This window comes from Fusarium graminearum, chromosome 4, assembly GCF_000240135.3.
Source record: "Fusarium graminearum PH-1 chromosome 4, whole genome shotgun sequence".
NCBI lineage: Eukaryota > Fungi > Ascomycota > Sordariomycetes > Hypocreales > Nectriaceae > Fusarium > Fusarium graminearum.
This window is the reverse complement of record NC_026477.1, coordinates 2,461,980-2,481,297: the sequence shown is the minus strand read 5'-3', so window position 1 is coordinate 2,481,297 and position 19,318 is coordinate 2,461,980. Positions and strand designations below refer to the sequence as shown.

The following is a 19,318-nucleotide window of genomic DNA, read 5'->3' as shown; positions in this document are numbered from 1 at the left end:
ACAGAGTCACATTGGTGGCCGCGGCCGGCGCCCAATGGAGAATAAACACCAGAAACAACGGTGCAAACAATGCGCGACTGACGCAGAGTTTTGCGCTGAAGTTGCGATGAGCTGTTGCGATTGCGCATACAGTGGTCGCACTTTATCATGATAACTCAACTCGATGCGAAAGCGCAATCTGGCTTTTGCGACGAAGATTTGTATCTAGTACTTTATCGTCAAAACGGTTCTACCAGCATGGCTTAAACTTTGACTGCTGGCACAAGCGAAATCATACTGATATGATCTGTGTCGTTTATTTCTGTCCACAATACCCTTGTAACAGCTTCCAGACTTGCGAAAGAAAAAAAAATATGAAAAATTACCCCGCGCTCGCGATGGAGGGGTAAACAAGAGGCGGTAAAGGAAAAAGGATGATGTAAGTGTCTCACGTGATTATGATCAAGGCCTAATAGCCAATCGGTTACTCTATCGTATCCGCATCGGTAAAGAGTGGAGCCAGAGCGACACGCTAGTACAAGTTGTGATGGTGGGGGAATCAGATTTGCGGTAGGGTGTAGGTAAGCTCACAACGTTGCTGTCCGGTGTTGCAAAAATTAACCTGTAGACAGGAAATGAAATAAGAGATAGATAAAGCGAAATGCAGTGAAAGAGTGCGACGCCGTTGTAAAGTTTGCGCGGGTGGGTTCATGCATGCACACGATTTATCGGCCCGGTCCCGTCGGCGGGCTGTTCCGAGGTTTCGGGTTTTGCGACAGCGCAAACTGCCCTACGTGATGCCAACATTCGCCAATTCGCAACCACGACATCTTTGCGGCTTCAAAATAAGAGCAAAGTGGTCGCATGGTCTGATAATAGATGTATCATGACTTTTGAGGATTTGTGTCGTAAGCGCATTACTGTAGCTTGCATGTTCTCCCGTCGCACACTTAAACAGTCACGAGCAGTAAACCATCAAGTTAATATCGAGTATGTTGTATTGATACGAGGTACAACAAAGATATGGAAAAGTTACAGAACAGGGAAACAAATCAGGAACAATACCCGCTCTCAAACCGGTCCACTCCTTTTGTACTGTTGATAGTCGAATTCCTGGACATCCAGGCAGGCCTTCTTTTTGGTCCCCCATTCAGCTTTTTGCGCAATCACATAGACACACGATAAACCACCCGTATGCCTTTTCTTTGGTGTCCTTCTAACCTCTGAGAGATTTTCCAATCGGCGCGCCCCTTTTTCCCTTTCCCATACCGCACCTTATTCTTCCCTCAGACATCCCCAGGGCTGGCCCAAGGGCCGACAGTTAGCCTCGTGCACAGTCGGAGCCAACTAGAGGTGCGGAGAATTGGAAGTAAAGGACGAAATAGTGTAAAAACTCGGCAACTCCCACATCTTTCTTCCAAACGCCATATAAGGAGTGTAATGGTCAAATGACCGTCGTTATTACGTCCTCCCGAATAACAATCATAAGTGCCGCCCTACCGCCTGCAAGACAGAAAAATCAGGCTGGGGAGGAGATAAAAAGGAAAAGAATTGGATGTGCAGATAATCCGACGCCGAGCTGTCCGAACCGGCTGCAAGATCTTTGCAAACCATTGATGCCAAACGAATAAGACACAAATGACACGCCATCAAATGCACTAGGCAAAGGTAGTGTACAAATACCGCAAAGGTACGGCCATGTGTGACTTATGATAGAGACCAGTATATACTACTAGATCGGAACCCTATACGCACACGGGATAGGCGCCGCTTACCGCTTGCGCTTCTTGGACTTGTCCATAGTCGTCGCCGCGGAGGCGATGGGCGCAGCAGGTAATAGCGCAGGCTGAGCAACGGCGGGAACCTCATCCTTTTTGATGGGCACTCCCATGTGACGACCGTATCGACCCTTTCGGCCGTTGCCCTCGTCCTCACTAATGCATTGATCGGCGTTCAGGCCAGCATCGCGACAACGTCCGCAAGGTCGCTGGCGATCGCAACCCTTCTTGCTCTTCCGGCAGCGCTGGCAGCGCGGTTTGGTAGATAAGTCGGGTTGATCATCCTCACCAGGAACGAGGGGAGTCTGTCCGGTGGATGCTACTGACTGCTTTCGTGAAGGGGGCATTGAGGCAGGCGACATCGGGCCACTGGGAACAGGGGGCAGCTTCTTGCCCTTGGAACCATTGACGGGGCGTGCGGCCTTGGAGGCCTTGTTGGAAGATGCCTTGGAGGTAGACGAAGAGCCTTTGTGCTTTGACGGGGCCTTCATGGTTTTGGCGGGCTTACTCTTGCCGTTGGAGTGAAGAGAGTCATCAGCTCCATCCTCGTAGTCGGCGTCATCGCCACTGACTTCAGCACTCTCAGGGGGTGGCATGAAATGAGATTCGGTAGTCTGGTAGACCTTTCCAACGGCACCAGAATTATCAAGCTTCTGGCGACGAGATGGGGGCAATTCTGCTTCACTATCGCTGTCACCATCGCTGGTAGCACCAGTGGAGGAAGCAGCATCGGCTATGCCACTGAAGGTGTCGTCGACTGTAGATGCAGAGGTTCGGCCGTGGGATATATTGGACATGTCACAGAGTCGCATCAGTTGGATGGCGACATCCTTGTCCTCTTCAGAGACGCAGCTACCCACAGTGGGGTCGGGTGTAGGAATGACTCCCATTGCGCTGCTGGTATATCCACCACTATTTCGGTTGCGACGAGCATCAGGCGCAGGTGTTTGATAAAGCTTTGAATTTGTCATAGCATTGTTGTAGCCTTGGGGCGACTGCATAGGGCGAGGGGGGTTCGTGAAGGGATTCTGGTGAGGCTGCACGTAGGGCACCGCGGGGCGATGAGGTTCAACACGGCGAGCGGGAGACACGGAAGGGTTCGAGGTTGCTGCTGGCATCTGAGGTGGTGCGAACAAGGGCAATTCCTGTGGCCCAACGTTGTCAGTCTCTGTGAGCCCGCCTTGTCAAAATGGCGGTCTCCACTTACCGAGCTTTCAAACTTGGCTCTCTTGCGACGACCACCTTCAACAATGTTCTCAACACTGATATCAGTAGTAGGAAGTTGATCCTTGTTCTTTCCAGAGGTCGAGTCATGCTCGTCATTGCTGCTGTAACCAGTAATGCTGTCGCTATATAGTTCGTTGTGGCTTCGCGAGGCTGAGGCGCGGGTTTTGGAAGAGCGAGAGCGGCCCTTCTTGCCATTCGTGCTGGCAGAAGCACTTCTTCGGCCACGGGCAGTATGGGGAGAAGGGCTCCGCCGCCGCGATGAAGGAGAACTAGGCCTGGACATCTCCTGAGCGCAGCGCGAGGCTTGAGGAGCAGGGTAGCCGTTATCGCTATAATAAGGGTGATTGGTAACAGAGGGATTGTGGTAGGGATGGGGAGCATATGCGGATGGGTTCGCCGGAGGTTCCTCTATAACCCTGACGTATACTACCATGCGATCTTGGAAGTTCTCATATCGAGCAATCAAGGTGTTTCCTCCGCGGTCCTCAAAACTGACACCCTTTGATCCGGTGGGGCCCGAGTACAAACCATAAAAGTTCTTTACAGTTGTAACAATCGAGTCAGTAGTATCGTGAGGGTATATTTGCACTCGCATCGGCAAGCGCGCACGACATTGGGGGGATTCGGGGAACAAAAGTTCGAATGCGACGTTTTTGGGAGTCGCTGTCTGTTGAGGGGACACACTGCCACCATTTGACGACGCCCCCGAAGGATCGAAGGCGGTGTTGAGCGGAGACATGGAAGCCATTGTGTAAAAAACAGCAGTCTTGTAATGTATCGATGGAGATGGGCGGGATAGATGGAAGATGGAACAGGAATATGGGTTGGGTTGTGGTGGTTGCGGGCTTTGCCTGAGATAGACTGGGCCCGGCCCTGTTCACGGCAGGATCGCTCAACAGTACGTTCAGTACCAGATGCAACTGCCAATGACCAAAGCAAAGGCGACGCGAATATACAGAGACGGTGTCGAAGTAGAAATGATGAAGACTCAAGAAGCAATCACCATCCAGGGCAGCAGTAACCGCCGAGTCTCGTTTGTGTGTGGCTTTGTGGTCTCAGGGCTTGAGGGCGGTGCGAATGACGACGACGGACGGTGGAGGTTTCTCGTTGAAACAATAGCGGTAGCGTAATGGACTATATGCTGTTTATGTCGAAGCAAGTCAGTAACAGAGAAGTGGCTAAATGACTCGAAGGACAGTTGAGATGGTGATGAGGAGTGGTGTATGGGGAGGATGGGCCAGTCGAGTGTCGGGTCTGTCTGGCGCTTCCTAGGACGGGAGACGACGGATGAAGCAGAGCGGTCTTGGAGATGGGGACTCAGGACAGAAGAGGGGAGATGCAGGGCCTCAAGATTGGGCCTCTATGGGAATCGCGCATGATATTAAAGGCGATGGGACTTACCAGAGACGTCTTGATGCGTGTTGGGATGCTTGTGGCGGCGTTGAACAGTCGGCAAGAGTATGTGCATGAGGAAAAGAGGAGCCAGATGAGACGAGATGTTCCTGGATTTTGTCGCTACAGACGAGGAACTGGCTTCACTAACACGAACCCGCCTGCGTTAGGGGAGTTCAACGTTAGAGTCCCCTGAAGAAGACCTAAAAACCAGGCGGACAGAGCGCTGGACAGAGCGCTGGACAGAGCGACGACACCACTGGACAGCCTATAACTATAACGTTTTGGACCCGGACTCAGCACGACATCCATGGTTTGCTGGCGCTGGAATTGGGCCAGGGCTGGTTGGATGGCTTGCCCTGAATAGATCCATCCATTGTGTTTCCATTCGGTGAGGACCCATCCATTGTGGTACCGCGCCGATGAACCCGAGCATCTATTCAAGGAAACGTCCATGACGTGCCGCTAATTTCGGTACCATTGAGTAAATCATTTTGAGTAGATTGTCAGATTCTTTGAATAGGATATGGTTATGGACTTGGCTCCTAACTTAATTATGGCTGCGACTCACTTCAGGGGGGAGAAGCCAGGGCGCATTCTCGATTGCCTTCCATGGTACTATGTACATTGGGCCAGCAGATAATAGACGGCTACCTACTCCTCTCGCGCGCGAATGAACCTAGAAAAGCGGATGCGGCGGTGCATTGCGCAGCGAAGCGCAGCGCAAATCGAAAAGTGGTCGACTGTCCTTTGCGCGCAATGCTGCTACTATTCCGTCTGGATTCCATATATATTGGCAGTCGCTTAAAGAGATGAGTGCAATCATAACCATCATCTTTCTTTCTGGGTCTCATCTCCTTATTCTCCTGGCCTTTGAAACCCGTGCGGGCCAGCTATCAAAAGTGGCCGCAAGGACCTGGGGTCTGTCATATGCCGATCTCCAACAGCGAAGCAAGGCGCATACTTTAAACGGCGATGATGAGCCTTATGTGGTGGCCGATATCTTGTTTAAGATTGTCGCAGTACGCCACTTTGAACTATGGGCTTCAGGAACAGGACAAGCAGCAGATCAGAAGCAATGCGCCTATGGCTGTTTCTATTCACGATGCCATCGAATACCGACCAAATCGCGTATTCTTGTAGATTGATTCTGGGGCTCCATCTTGCTAGGTATCATGACGGACAGACCTATGGGTCTTCCATTTCAGCGGACCCTCGCAGTATTGGTTTGGTTTGGCTTGGCTTGGCTTCCACTTCCTTTCCTTTCCCTCCCGAACCTAACCAAACCTAACCTTTAGACTCGACTCGACTCACTCAACTCAATTCGACTGACTGATTGCTTTGCTGGCCATCCACTCTACCACTATCTGTAGACTCTCATCGGCCACTCGCGACCCATCCGCTGCTAGCTACATATCCATTGCTCCAAAATTGGGCTAGGCGCTGGCCACCAGCGACCAACAATCATAACCACGCCCCAATGGAAAAGGAAACCTCAGCCTAGCCCAGCCCCTCTCTGTCCAGATCCCTCTGACACTTGGTCGGTGGCCTCGTGTGAGTTTTGTGATTGTTTGACGGCCGACCCTCACCTCCAATCCGATCCATCCAGATGTGGTGTGGGCAGGCTAGGAACATAGAGGAGACAACGAACAACGACAGCTGCTGTGGTTCCCGCTAACCTAATGGGTGACCAAAATACTACTAGGTATAGATATAATCCAATGGTCGGCCATACTGTAGAATATGCTCGGCGACATCGCTTGTTGAGCTGGGCTGCTGTCAAGCGCACAAACGCACACACTCAATCCTTCTTCCGCGCCCCAATGGGAACATGCAGAGCTTATCCAGAGTTCAGTGCGACCTCGCTCAGAGCTTGCAACAGACTCGGAAGCCTCGCGCATGTTGTTGATCATAATCAATGGATCTCTCTCAACATAGCGTTGACAAGTTTGCGGTTCGTAGACACAATTGTGGTCATAAGAGATGAGGAAGATACATCGAAGCAGCTGGCTGTTCTTTCTGTCAGTCAACGAGCGCACAACTGCAGAGCGGAGAGCTGTTGATTCAACGGCCCAGAGATGTCTGAGGTGGTGGTTGCAAGAGATCACTGACAGCCAATCGCACTCGATGGCATAGTCGGCCAAGCTAGGGGACCTGTCTACTAAAGGCTGATCATGTGTGTCGAACAAACTTGGCGCACGGTAGGCACCACGACTTTGTCTGTTGTTGATGAGGAGCTTCAGGAACCCGAAAGGGAACAATAACAAATCACAATCAAGACAACCGCTTGACTGTTATTAGGGTTGCGAAGCAAATGTCCTATGCGCTGCTCAATCTCGAGATACTGGTACTGGGGAAACCCCCCTTGGTGGCGATATCGATCATGACATTTTGATGTTCTAGTATTTTTGACCACTAGGCCTGGTCAATCAATGATGGATGGAAATAGGTAATTCATTTGATCGAATGCGCTCCCATTGTTAATTGGAGCCAGCAACGCTATTAGAACGCGCTTTGTGTTATTGACCGCAACTTAAAGAGTGCTGGGCTGAATTGCGCCAACTCTTTTGTATACTGCGCATGCGCATCCCATTGATCACTTCAATTCGAGGGATAATGCGCTTAGCTTGCGAGTTAATTCCGAGACATCAAAACCAAAGCGTCAAAGCCCGAGCCAGCCTCAACTGCTTGCTAGGCGCACAACTCGAAAGCGCTTGGAGTAGTAGGAACAATTCATCATTACTGAATACGCCTGTTCTCTGCCCGCCGCCAGTAATTGACGCTTGATATCTTTGCGATTCACAACAGCCAATTGACAGTGCCATGATGACCCTCGTCACGGCGCCTTGACCCGGGCGATCACTTTCCCCTCGGCAGCTGGGGGATAAAGCTCAATGGGGTTTCATATTGAACCATTCAGGCAGCGGTTGCAATGATTCGTTCGTCGCGCACGAGGCAAGTTGGTAAATGGCCACACGTTCAGGCTTGTTTTGTTTCAGCACGGGGTCAGATACGCGCACAGCGTGAATGTGGATGGTCTGGTATGGTGCCATGGGATGCGATCGATCCATACTGGGTCATAGAACCACGGACTGTTTGCTGGTCTGACAGACTAGAATCGGCCTGGACGTGTTGTTTAGATGTTCCTTTGTTTACCTGCCTACCCTACCGTGTCTACCCTTGTGGCCTCTACTGTAGGTTAGTCCATAGTAGGTAGATATCGAGGTTGTGGACCCCTACCTACACCTAACCTAACGATAATGGACCCCAAAGACCAAAGGGTATGGCATCGACAGACCATGCATAGCAGTAAGTAGTATTGCCCTCAACTAAAACACACAGCATTGGATGCTTCGAATCTGAGGAGCGAGGACCCTCAAGGACCCGTGACGGACTAACTTAGTCTACCTTTACCTACCTGTACCGTGCATATTCAGTACGGGGCCAAGCAAACCCTTGCCACACAATGCGATTCAGATTTAGAATTGCGCAACGGCAATGCGCTCTCTTGACGCTGCCTGTTGAATTGACTATCTGTCGCAACCTGAAGCCTAAACTTTGCGCCGCTTGTTAGCAATTATCATATGTGATTGCGCTGGTCAAAGACAGAATGCGCCTCTCATAAAGCTCGATACTGAAGCTGTCATGTTTCTGTTCTGCCTGTGCGTAGTGAGTGGTCTACAGGGTTGCGTTGCATTGGAGCAAAGCATGCGATGCGGCCATCGTCCATCAAGCATGACGCTTGCGTGCACGCTGTCACCGCCCCGCCCTGGGTTATCCACGTTTGAATGCGCTGGCGCAAAAAAATGGTCAACAACAAAAAACAAGATGCGACAACGGCAACATCCATCCATCCATCGAATCAGCACTCGTCGCAGCCCATCCCCGTCCCCATCCTCATCCCCAGCCCAGCCTCGACCAGGTAGTCCGTGAGTGAGAGTGAGATTGAGCCTGGCCTAGTTGATGTCTCTCTTTATCCCTCTCGGATAGTCTTCCATGAGACTCCACCCACCTGTGGCAAGCGAAATAATTAAACAATAATCAATCAACTTGACTTCCATCTCTCGTTCTGTACAGGGTTTGCCTGCCTGTCTGCCTGATCTGATTTGCGATTCGGCCCATCATTTGGCATCCATTATTGCCCAGAGGCCTGGCACACAAAAGAAGATACGGTGTATTATGGACTAACTGATCAATTACCCTTGCTCGTATCTGCCTGTGCATCGTCCAGTTTGTCAGTCAAGAATGTGACGAGGTTCGGCATTTATTATAACTGCTTTGTCAAAAGAGTCATCACAATTTTAGACCATTCGGCAGAATTGCGCCCAACCCGTGTTGGCTTTAATCATCGCCTCATCCCTCGTCACGGCGCATCCAATTTGTTTGTCTGGCATGTGGCGGTCTCTGAATTTCCGTGCTTGTGTGCGTACCTTGAAAAAAATATGATGCATCTCAACCATTTAGTCAGCCGTTATTGGTACCCGTTGAACCCGTGCGGTTTCTGTCGCACAAAAGGACATATCCCGATGCGAAATAGGTTGCGCAAAGTCGTAATCCACCGAGTCGCACAAATTAGATAATCCGATCTGAACATAATGGTAAAAAGCACATACGTTTTAATATTTAAAAAACCTCAATGGCACTGTATTCAACCTATCAGGGTCATTAACTTGCCACTTTTGTCCTTGAGGGTTTCATGCGACATAAAGGCGCAAAACTCAAGAGTCCGCAATATGTCGCACTGCTGTGAGACCAAACACCTAAAATTAGTTTATCTAAGAATGACGCTGGGCTACTTGCGGTTGATAGATTGGCTAAAGTAAAACGATCTATGTAAGAATGGGTTGATCTCGATCGCCCTTCAATCGCATGTGTTATCTTGCGACGGCAGAATAATGGCCAAAAGACTCCATCGTTATTCATAGAAGGTGTCGCAGATTTGCTCTGACTATGCTGTATTATTGCACGGCTCAGGATGTCAGAAATGGTGGCGTAGAATTGGTCTTAGTGTAGCTTGCGTGGCGGCTTGTCTTGATTGTGAGGGGTGATAATGGAGGCATCGCATGATGGTAAAACATCGTGATTCACCAGATTTTGCCGGACCACTTTTTTCTTTCTTTTGCTTCAATATTGCTTGGTCTTTGAATATGCTGTATAGACAAGCTGTAGGCTATCCCCTTGATCTTGATAGCCTTCTTGGGTATATATATCGACCTGAGAGCCGGCATTTGCAACTCGGGCGCATTTCTGGTGTTCTGGTTCTGTGCGCAATGAGCGATATTGGGACTAGGGGAAATCCTTGCAAAGCGGCGCAAATTGAGAAACTGTCTTAGAAAGTTCGGAAAGTATCAAATAGAATATATATGTCACCAGAAGCGCCCCTAGTCATCACCCAGTGACGTTGGGAATCTTTGCGTATATCGAGGATATAGAGATGGAGTTGACTTTGAGTGTGAACGGAGTCACGTGATACCGCGGCCTTTACGTGAGTTGAGTTGCGAGATGAGACGCGGGGACGTCGGAGGACCAAATTGATACCAACAACTCTGAATTATCCGGCTTTGGTATTTAGAGATAACTTAGTTACTATATAATGGACTAGAAACAGGTTATGCCATGATCTGTAAGCCAGGTAAATATCAATTCATGTCTCTTCGAGCCTTGCAACAACGTCAAGGTCTTGCAATGCCCTTGGAGTGAGACGCGACGCAAGTTGAGATAAAGCCGATAAGGCGGGGATTAGCCTAACCAGGTATAGCGCTACCGGAACTCCCAAACAGCCGCCATCACTGTGACGACAGACAGAAACGAAGGGTAGACCCCGTGGCGGCCCGTGCACCAACCCCCCCCCAGCTTAGTGAGCTTACTCTCCTTGTACTAATGGCCAAAAATAATGTTGTACCTGAGCATAAACAAACAAACAAAATCATCGCTAGAAATTAGTGGATGCAGCAGGGGATTTCTCGCCAATCAAGTCACAACATCCAGTGATTCTAGCAAGGCATGAAGCTTCCACCAGCATTATCGTCGTCCCGTTGCCCGTTGCACAGCTACCGATCAGGATTAGATGTCTAGCATGAAGGCCCTGCTATTCGAATTGCTTTATTATTTCGACATCGCCTCATTCACATCTGTCTTTGTTCTGTACCCTTCCCGATTTCATTCTCCTGCATTGCCAAACCCACCTGGAGCCTTTGTGCACTGTAGTGTATAATCACCAGACTGATCTCGAGAGCATCAGCTCAGCTCTAGCACGACTAATCTCCCAGTTCCATGTGCCCCCCTGCAAGCCCGGGCCCCTAATCTCACCAACACCCACCAGCCTGAGGCTTTTGCCTGATTCTTTTGTTCCTGCAGAGAAACAAAAACAAAAACAACAAATACCTTTTGCTCTTAAAGCTTCACGGCAGCTCTTCTTTCTTACCAAGAGCCTGAGACTGCTTGATATTGTATCTGCTTTATATATCTTGCGCGCAGCAGTCAATATCAAAACAACATCCAACTAACGGACCCAAACGCCCACTTGTCGCCTAACGAACTTGAGCTGCACCTGCACCCGCATCTGCACAACGCTGCATCTTACATGATAACCCAACGCGCCAGTATCCACCACAAAAACATCCCTCCAGCATTCGTACGCGAACTTCGACACAGCCATCATCTCTAGTCGCGTCTCCTTCTTGTCAAATTCCTTCTCTTATTGACACTTTCTACAATTTCCCAACGTCAAGATGGACGCCAAGGTATGCTGCCATGCATTTCCCTCCCTTATTTAGCAGCCGTTGGCGCGACTCGACAGCCACATCTCCCTTGCATGCCAATGCATACCAAAGCTTGTTATATAGAGTAAAAGCTAATGACAATTGCAGCCTTTTAGACCGCGCGGCGCCGAAAATGCACCTCATCTTCAACAACAACACAAGTCAACGGGAAATCTGGCCAACATGGCCAAGTCCACCACAGCAGCTGGGTTCCGTGGGCCTGCTAAGCGAGCAGCGTTCGGCGATGTGACCAACGTTAGCAAGCAAATCGGACACACTCGTGATGACGGCAAATCAATCAAAGTCTACGCTACGAATGGTGTCAGTCATGGACTTACAGGCGTGCCCGTGAGCAAAGAGAACGGTGCCTACGGCAAGGAAGCCTTCTCCCGTCCCGCTCAAAGAATCGCCAACCAAGCATCAACACGAACCGCACTCGAAAACAAAAACTTTGACGCGAACAAGAAGCCTTATGTGAGGAAGGATGGCCACGTTGCCACCAAACCTCCTGCTCCTTCTTCGGTCCAGAATGCGCCTTCCCTCCAACCCAGACATCACAAGAGTCAGCCTCAGCTCAAGCCTCAACAGCAGCCGAACAGTCTACGGCGCACACAGAGCAAGCAGCTCGACAAGGTCGTGCCCAAGCCAGATGCCGATACGGGCCACAAGGCGACGAATCCTGCGGGATTCCAGCTTCAGGAGACAGAATATCCCTATGACCACGCTGCGTATCTTGACTCCATGTATCTGCCTATTGAAGCTGGTGCCCCCCTTGATGTGCTCCAAAAGGAGGAGTACCCGGAGCTACCTGCCAAACTTCCCGAAATTTCTGAAGATGATGCTGCCATCCATTCTTTCGAAGAAGCCCACATGCCCGCCATGTCAGAACCTGAAGAATGCTGGGAAGAGGATGAGGATGAGGATTATGACGACCAGGACCAAGCATACACAACAGCGCACTCGGTTCGTTCCCGAGATATGACTGCTGGTGGTGCTACAGAGATTGATCCTCTACCGCGTGTAACAGCGCGAGTCCAGCGCGAACTCGAAGACGCCCGTGAGGAGGTGGAGCGAACTCGCACTACAGACGAGATCGAAGAGGAGATGTGGGATGTTAGCATGGTTGCCGAGTATGGCGACGAGATTTTTGAGTATATGCGCGAGCTCGAGGTATGTGACATCACGCATGAGACACTTATTCTCGGCACTAACGATGCCCTGCAGATCAAGATGCTCCCCAACGCCCATTATATGGATGACCAGACCGAGATTCAATGGTCAATGCGATCTGTTCTTATGGATTGGCTTGTGCAGGTCCATAACCGTTTCGGTCTCTTACCTGAAACTCTTTTCCTGACTGTCAACTATATCGACCGTTTCCTTTCCCAGAAGATCGTGTCGATTGGCAAGCTTCAACTCGTCGGCGCGACAGCCATCTTGGTCGCCTCCAAATACGAAGAGATTAACTGTCCTTCTCTAGGGGAGATTGTATACATGGTCGACAATGGGTACACCGCGGAAGAAGTCCTCAAGGCCGAGCGCTTTATGCTTAGTATGCTGAGCTTCGAGCTGGGCTGGCCTGGCCCCATGAGCTTTTTGCGACGCGTCAGCAAGGCTGATGACTATGACTTGGACACTCGTACTCTCGCGAAATATTTCCTCGAGTTGACCATCATGGACGAGCGTTTCGTGGCTTCACCCCCGAGCTTCCTTGCTGCGGGTGCGCACTGCCTTTCACGACTCATTCTCAAGAAGGGTGACTGGGTAAGAAGATTTCATCGCGGTTGACAAAGCAAAGCTAACACGTTGTCCAGACTAAGCAGCATGTCTACTACTCGGGCTATACTTGGGGTCAGTTGAAGAGCCTGGTTACGATGATGATCGAATGCTGTGATCGTCCTCACCTACACCATGCCGCAGTGTTCGACAAGTACACAGACCGTCGGTACAAGGAAGCATCTTTGTTGGTGCAGTCAGCACTTGATGCCGGGTTCACTCTTCCTCACCAAGTGGCACCTGTTCGTCAAGAGCTTGACGCCTACCGTGAAGACAGTGCTGAATTGCCCATTGCGCAGCCTCAGCTCATTCCCATCGAGGGTTGAAAGTCCTTTAGTTGGCGATGAGCGCTTGCGAGTTTTTGTTTTGTTGTTGTCAGTTTACTGTGACTGATGAGGACTTGCCGGCCCGGTATATCACATCCCGCCATCATCCTAGAGCCGGGCCGGGATCGAGGCGTTCATGCACTTCTACCCATTTACCGACTTTGCGCGTTGCCTCGGCCTACAACATCAAGCCTGACCCTTTGTTTTGCCTTGATCTTGTCACCGAGGCCGGCGCTTCTTCTTGACAACATTTATTCACTAATACTTGGTCGGGACCTGGCGCAATCACGACATTAATTATCCGGAGCCACAACAACTCTCCCCACGCTGTTCCTGACCTTCACTTCCTTGCCTCTTCCACTTTTGAACTCTCGAGTTCGCCAGTGTGATCAGGAAGGAAAGAGCAACACTGTATAACGACTCTGGATGACTGTTACGAATATTACGATTGTGCGAATGCGTTTATTATCATCATTTTACTGCCGATTTGGCTGGTTTAATACATCTTCGGAAATCGGCGTCGCGGGAAATGGTTCGACCAGTACTGGTTCTACAGGCCTGCGATAGCATTAAGGCAACTTGCAACTGGGAGACGAACCACGGATAGGGGCGTATGGGGATTCTGATTCAGGGGCCATGGTGATCAAGCTGGGTTTCTTGGGTGGTGGCTGGCTCGTGACTCCATACAGACAGAGGAGTCAACAATATACCAGATCAACAGGGATGGGATTATCAAAAGCATGTAGCCTTTGGGCAGATCTGAGCCATCACCACCACTGCCATGACTAGCAACCCCATAGGCGCCCGGTTTGCATTTATAGTAACATATAGAATTTTAGAGGCTCTGGACGCGTGTATGATATCTAATCCTCAATTCTTTTGCTTGAATAACTCGTCGTGACTCGATCTCTCATTAAACATCACTTGATCGATTGGAGTAGACCTACCTGTTTTGTTGCCCAGTGATATACTGTCATTAGCTAGCCTGAGTGCCTACAATACAACGTGAGCATAAGTACATGTAAGCTGTGTTCGGGCACTCCGTCTGCTCAAAAGTTGCAAAAGATGGGATCTTTTGAACGTTTCAAATATTTCCAGCTATTCAACGAGGTTGATTACGAAATCAAGCGAAGTTCACTAGTATATGTGCATTGTTCCACTCATTAAGTATGATCCTACCAGGTTATACAGATCTAAGATAAGATTCAACCAAGATCAAGATCACAGAACCAGATGATTCCTGCATCAGGATGAACCTAATCAGAACAAGAGCGAATTTACCCCGACCTTAGCTTGGAAACCCCGACTTTTCCCCACGGAGCATTCCCCTTGGCCGACATGTCTCCACTAACAATGTCAAAACATGGATTGGCCGTTTAGGTGTTTGGCTAGACCTGACAGACAAGGGAAAGTTGTGTTGATTTTGTGCGAGGCGGGAAAACCCGGCATTTTGACTTTTTGTGTACCCGAAAGAAGCATATTAAAGCTGAACTCATATAACTGTGAGCGAGAACTGGTCCACTGGGGAGAACCCTTTAGAGACCAGCAACTATGCTGTAGTTGGGACACAATTCCCCATTATGCCAGCCATGCCAAGCTATAAATACCTGTGCGCGTGGGGAAGTAGGGTTAGCAGCATGAAAGAAGAGTTTTGGCTCCTTCTGACCCTCACCTTGGCCAAATTCGGTCAAAGAATAACATCATGTCGTGCTCGTGACCTGGCCAGACTCTGGTAAATGAAATGACCAGGTCCTAGACGGCACTAAGGAAGCCATTGAAACCATGTGACGTCTTGACGGCTTGGGCGAGGTTCTGGAAAGACGGAAATTGTTCGCTGTCACAAGCACGGGCAGACCCTCCGCGACTCCGAACCTGGGGCACGGGATATCGAATTTATACCCTCAAGGTGAGAACAGGTGAAGGATTTCTGTCTGGATTGTAGCAGCGGTTCTTTGTCAGGCGATCGTTGCCGGTAACTCCGCACTGGAAGATAGTTAGATATTGCCTTTTAATACGATTGACTGCGCTACGGTCCAGCGGAGCCGCGACAGTACATGATTTTTCCCACGAGACAAGGGGATCGATCCATACTTGCGAAAAGGCTGAGGGACCCAGAAGGGTAAAGAATGGGACATGAGCCCATCTTTGAGATCCGTAGGTCCCATACATCTCAGGTTTGAGCGAATGAATGCTGTTGAGGTAGCAAAAACAGCCGCCGGGGTCGTTCGTTCTTTTGATATTCGAAGATTCCAGTTAGATACCTATACAACAGCAAATAGAGATATCTGGTTGAAACCACAAGCAAAACTTAACGGTCTGGCCCATGCTGAATCGAGGAGTGGGCGCTTCTCCGAACTCCGGCTCTGCGGGTCAGTCCTGGGGTCCATCTCCACAATGATATACCACCCGGGACGGGGAAAGGAGGCATTCCCGGTGGTGCGGAAGAGACGCGGCTTCATGATCAAGCGAGAAGTGTTAACAGGCGAGGGTTGGAACCAGTTGAGGTTGGATGATTGAGTTCTGATATATCTGCACAAGACCCAATGACTAAGTATCTCGAACTTTTATGAAATGCAAGCAATTAAAACTCGTCATGTTCAGGTACGGGAGCAGCCTCGCTAAGTACTTTATCCAGGAGATGCCCGGGATGCCCAGCATTTTGGAGGGGTCCACTGATGAGATCCAAGTTGTACACCCACATGTCTGGCTGAATGTACCCCTAGGTACCTACCGAAGGCATGCCAAACAGCCGGGTTGGCAGCATTTCTGTTTCTAGCCCTGATTCCACTAATAAATGTGGTAGAGGCTTGGTGATCAAAGCTGGTGACCAAAGTAGCTCCCGTGTTCATGTCTCTTGTCTACACTCCAGAGTCAGTAGTCCAGGGGCAAGTCTCCTGAGCCTCGTCGAGATTCAGTTCTCAGCCAAACAGGCAAAAGCAACGAGAGCGCGCTTGAAGCGGTCCAAATAGGTTCGAGTTCCATGTTACCTGTCCGCTGGCCCGGGGTTGGCAGACCGCCGGAGCCCCACGCTGCTTCCTTGATTCCAGAGGTGCGCTTCCAGCAGCTTCAGTGTTCAGTGGTAGGAACGACATTACAGGAGCAGGCTGATCGATGTATGTACAGCGTTAGGGCTCCAAACATGACCTATTTGGTTACTCGACACAAAGAGATACTACGTGTGTGCAAGTATCTCGACTCAGGTAGGATACAAAGATATACTTGTGAGCTTGTACCTCTTCCAATTTCTCGTTCCAAGTCTGCCCTGGAAGTAAGGTGAGCTCCCCAAGGTACGGCAGGTGTCAGGCGCGCACACCCATTACCGCGCACACCCCCTCCGCCCGGACCAACCACCGGCCTGAATGAAGCGGGAGGTAGCAAATTTATCTCATCTTCGCTCCATCTCGAAATTCCCCAATTGACGCATTTCGCTACTCCCCCTCTGCCTTTGCCTCTTTTTCCTTTTTCCCTTTCGCTTCCCTTTAGCTTCGTCGAATTTTCTCTGAAATCCTTCTCTTGCCTCCGGCTTTGACTTCCAAGGGGAGAATATTCTTTGTCTCTGTTCCTTCCTCAGGTCAACTTCAGCTGCTGGAGTCACTCTAGAGAGTTTCCCCGTACTTCGCCCGTTGTCGGACCACCTCCCTGTGACATTTTACGACGCCGACTTGTCTCCGGACTCACTCAAAAACCTCTGATTTTGACCTGCTGAGCACCGGTCTTGGTCTTTCGCAGCTTCAATTGCTACAAACGCAAATCTCCACCTTTCGAAAGCTCGTTCTTACCCCTCCGATCGACCCCCGATTTTACAATGTCCAAGCTTGCTGTGGCCACCGAGGCCGTCAAGGAGGCTGTCGTTGGGACACACGAGCCAGAGCAGCTCGCTGCCCACACCAAGGCACGATTCATACAGTATGCTGTCAAAGATTCTGAGACAGGCGAGCTCTATCTTGGACCAGAGGAATTCATCAACGCTGTTGCGCCCACCGGTGAAGATTACGTGAGTCACTTACTGCTCTTCCCAGCCGTGTTACCTCTTGGCATGGCCATTCACTGGGACCTCACTGACAACGACCAAACAGCACAAAATCTCACGCGACCAATACTCCATTCTCTTCAGCGTCGCCGATGTCAACGGAAAGGGCAGAGTGAGTCTAGGTGACTGGGGCGTGTTTGAGCACCTTCTCAGCAAGCCCGATGCCGAATATCAGATTGCCTTCCGTCTCTTCGACGTTGAGCGCACTGGAGCTGTCAAATACGATGACTTCCGCACTCTGTATGAGATGAATAAGGGACCTGACAACCTAACATTCGATTGGGAGTCCGACTGGGCCAAGATTTACATTGGTAACAGGAAGCACCGCCACCCTCTCGACTACCCCCAGTTCTGCCAGATGCTGCGAGGTCTCCAAGGCGAGCGCATCCGACAGGCCTTCCACCAGCTTGACAAGGACGGCGATGGCTTCATCAGCGGTGAGGAGTTTGAGCGCATCATTGTCGAGACCGCGCGCCACAAGCTGTCCGAGCACATTCTCGACAACCTGCACACTCTGGTTAATCTCTCCATCGGATCTAAGATCTCATACGCCAACGTGCGCGCATTCCAGAACGTCATCGGTGGCATGGATCTTGTTGAGATCATCTTGCGCCGCGCTATCGACCAGAGCAAGGATGGAAAGATCACTCGCCCCGAGTTTCTGAACGAGGCCGCCAAACTTACTCGCTTCTCTCTCTTCACTCCCATGGAAACCGACATCCTCTTCCACTTTGCTGGCCTTGACGAGCCCTCTGGTCGCTTGGGTCTCTCTGATTTCGCAAAGGTTCTTGACCCCTCATGGCGCAACCCTATTTATGATGCGGTCGAGGCTACCAAGGCCAAGGTTGCGGATGGAGGCATCATGATGAGCGTTTTGACTTCCAGTTACAACTTTGCCCTTGGTAGTGTTGCTGGTGCCTTCGGTGCCTTCATGGTGTACCCCATTGATTTGGTCAAGACACGGTTGCAAAACCAGCGAGGCGCCCAGCCTGGTCAGCGTCTTTACAAGAACTCGATAGATTGTTTCCAAAAGGTCATCCGTAACGAAGGTTTCCGAGGTCTCTACTCCGGTGTGCTGCCGCAATTGGTCGGTGTCGCCCCAGAGAAGGCCATCAAGCTCACCGTCAACGATATCGCCCGAAAGGCGTTCACCGACAAGAACGGCAATATCACACTCTGGTCTGAGATGGTCTCTGGTGGTTCTGCTGGTGCCTGCCAAGTTGTAAGTTTCCGAGTGATGGAGCCTTGAAAGAAGCGCAACTAACAAACATACCAAAGGTTTTCACCAACCCACTCGAGATCGTCAAGATTCGTCTCCAAGTCCAGGGCGAGGTCGCCAAGACCGTTGAAGGAACACCGAAGCGATCGGCCATGTGGATTGTGCGCAACTTGGGTCTCGTCGGATTGTACAAGGGCGCTTCGGCGTGTCTGCTCCGCGATGTTCCCTTTTCCGCCATCTACTTCCCCACCTACAGCCATCTCAAGAAGGACTTCTTTGGCGAGTCCCCAACAAATAAACTGGGTGTCCTGCAGCTACTGACTGCCGGTGCCATCGCTGGTATGCCCGCCGCCTACCTCACGACACCCTGCGACGTCATCAAGACCCGACTTCAGGTCGAGGCGCGCAAGGGCGAGGCCACATACAACGGCTTGCGACACGCTGCCAAGACTATCTGGAAGGAGGAGGGCCTCACTGCCTTCTTCAAGGGTGGCCCTGCCCGTATCTTCCGATCATCGCCTCAGTTCGGCTTCACTCTGGCTGCGTACGAGGTTCTTCAGACCGTCCTGCCCATGCCTGGTACCCAGAAGGAGAAGATTCCCACTGGAGTGTCGGATGCTTTGTCAACGGCCAAGGGCAGCCTGGATACCAGTCCCTATGGTCGTAGCCGCAACGCCCTCAAGGTGATCCTCGATCTCGATGAGGACTTTGGCAAGGTCAAGCTTCCCAACGAGAAGGGATGGCGATCGCTGCCCAAGATCATGGGCGGTGGTGGCCAGTAAGCCACTGGAATAAAACGACATGAGATACCAAGAAGAAATGCGAAAGGA

At 50.6% G+C, this 19,318-nt stretch overlaps 6 protein-coding genes across 6 annotated transcripts; 4 read left to right on the top strand and 2 right to left on the bottom strand.

The window, feature by feature from the left end:
* Positions 1 to 1,750: 1,750 nt before the first annotated feature.
* FGSG_07133 (uncharacterized protein) lies at positions 1,751 to 3,732 on the bottom strand (the record flags this gene model as incomplete). The annotated part of the gene is made up of 2 exons (XM_011328541.1): positions 1,751 to 2,902; positions 2,965 to 3,732. 2 exons carry the CDS (start codon positions 3,730 to 3,732, stop codon positions 1,751 to 1,753), a joined length of 1,920 nt encoding a protein of 639 aa, XP_011326843.1.
* A 307-nt stretch (positions 3,733 to 4,039) lies between these two features.
* On the bottom strand, positions 4,040 to 4,973 carry FGSG_13068 (uncharacterized protein; the record flags this gene model as incomplete). Its single annotated transcript, XM_011328540.1, has 4 exons — positions 4,040 to 4,125; positions 4,386 to 4,537; positions 4,588 to 4,812; positions 4,948 to 4,973. 4 exons carry the CDS (start codon positions 4,971 to 4,973, stop codon positions 4,040 to 4,042), a joined length of 489 nt encoding a protein of 162 aa, XP_011326842.1.
* Positions 4,974 to 5,188: 215 nt separating this feature from the next.
* FGSG_13067 (uncharacterized protein) lies at positions 5,189 to 5,519 on the top strand (the record flags this gene model as incomplete). Its single annotated transcript, XM_011328539.1, has 2 exons — positions 5,189 to 5,398; positions 5,427 to 5,519. The coding sequence occupies 2 exons, from the start codon at positions 5,189 to 5,191 to the stop codon at positions 5,517 to 5,519; spliced, it is 303 nt and encodes a 100-aa protein (XP_011326841.1).
* Positions 5,520 to 11,107: 5,588 nt separating this feature from the next.
* Positions 11,108 to 14,078, top strand: FGSG_07132 (uncharacterized protein; the record flags this gene model as incomplete). The annotated part of the gene is made up of 4 exons (XM_011328538.1): positions 11,108 to 11,119; positions 11,246 to 12,307; positions 12,362 to 12,901; positions 12,952 to 14,078. The coding sequence occupies 4 exons, from the start codon at positions 11,108 to 11,110 to the stop codon at positions 13,237 to 13,239; spliced, it is 1,902 nt and encodes a 633-aa protein (XP_011326840.1). The 3' UTR covers positions 13,240 to 14,078.
* Positions 14,079 to 15,365: 1,287 nt separating this feature from the next.
* Positions 15,366 to 15,756, top strand: FGSG_13066 (uncharacterized protein; the record flags this gene model as incomplete). Its single annotated transcript, XM_011328537.1, is given in 2 exon segments — positions 15,366 to 15,393; positions 15,398 to 15,756. Coding segments are annotated over 2 exon segments (387 nt in total).
* Positions 15,757 to 17,044: 1,288 nt separating this feature from the next.
* FGSG_07131 (uncharacterized protein) lies at positions 17,045 to 19,270 on the top strand (the record flags this gene model as incomplete). The annotated part of the gene is made up of 3 exons (XM_011328536.1): positions 17,045 to 17,233; positions 17,316 to 18,491; positions 18,548 to 19,270. The coding sequence occupies 3 exons, from the start codon at positions 17,045 to 17,047 to the stop codon at positions 19,268 to 19,270; spliced, it is 2,088 nt and encodes a 695-aa protein (XP_011326838.1).
* Between the last annotated feature and the right edge of the window lie 48 nt (positions 19,271 to 19,318).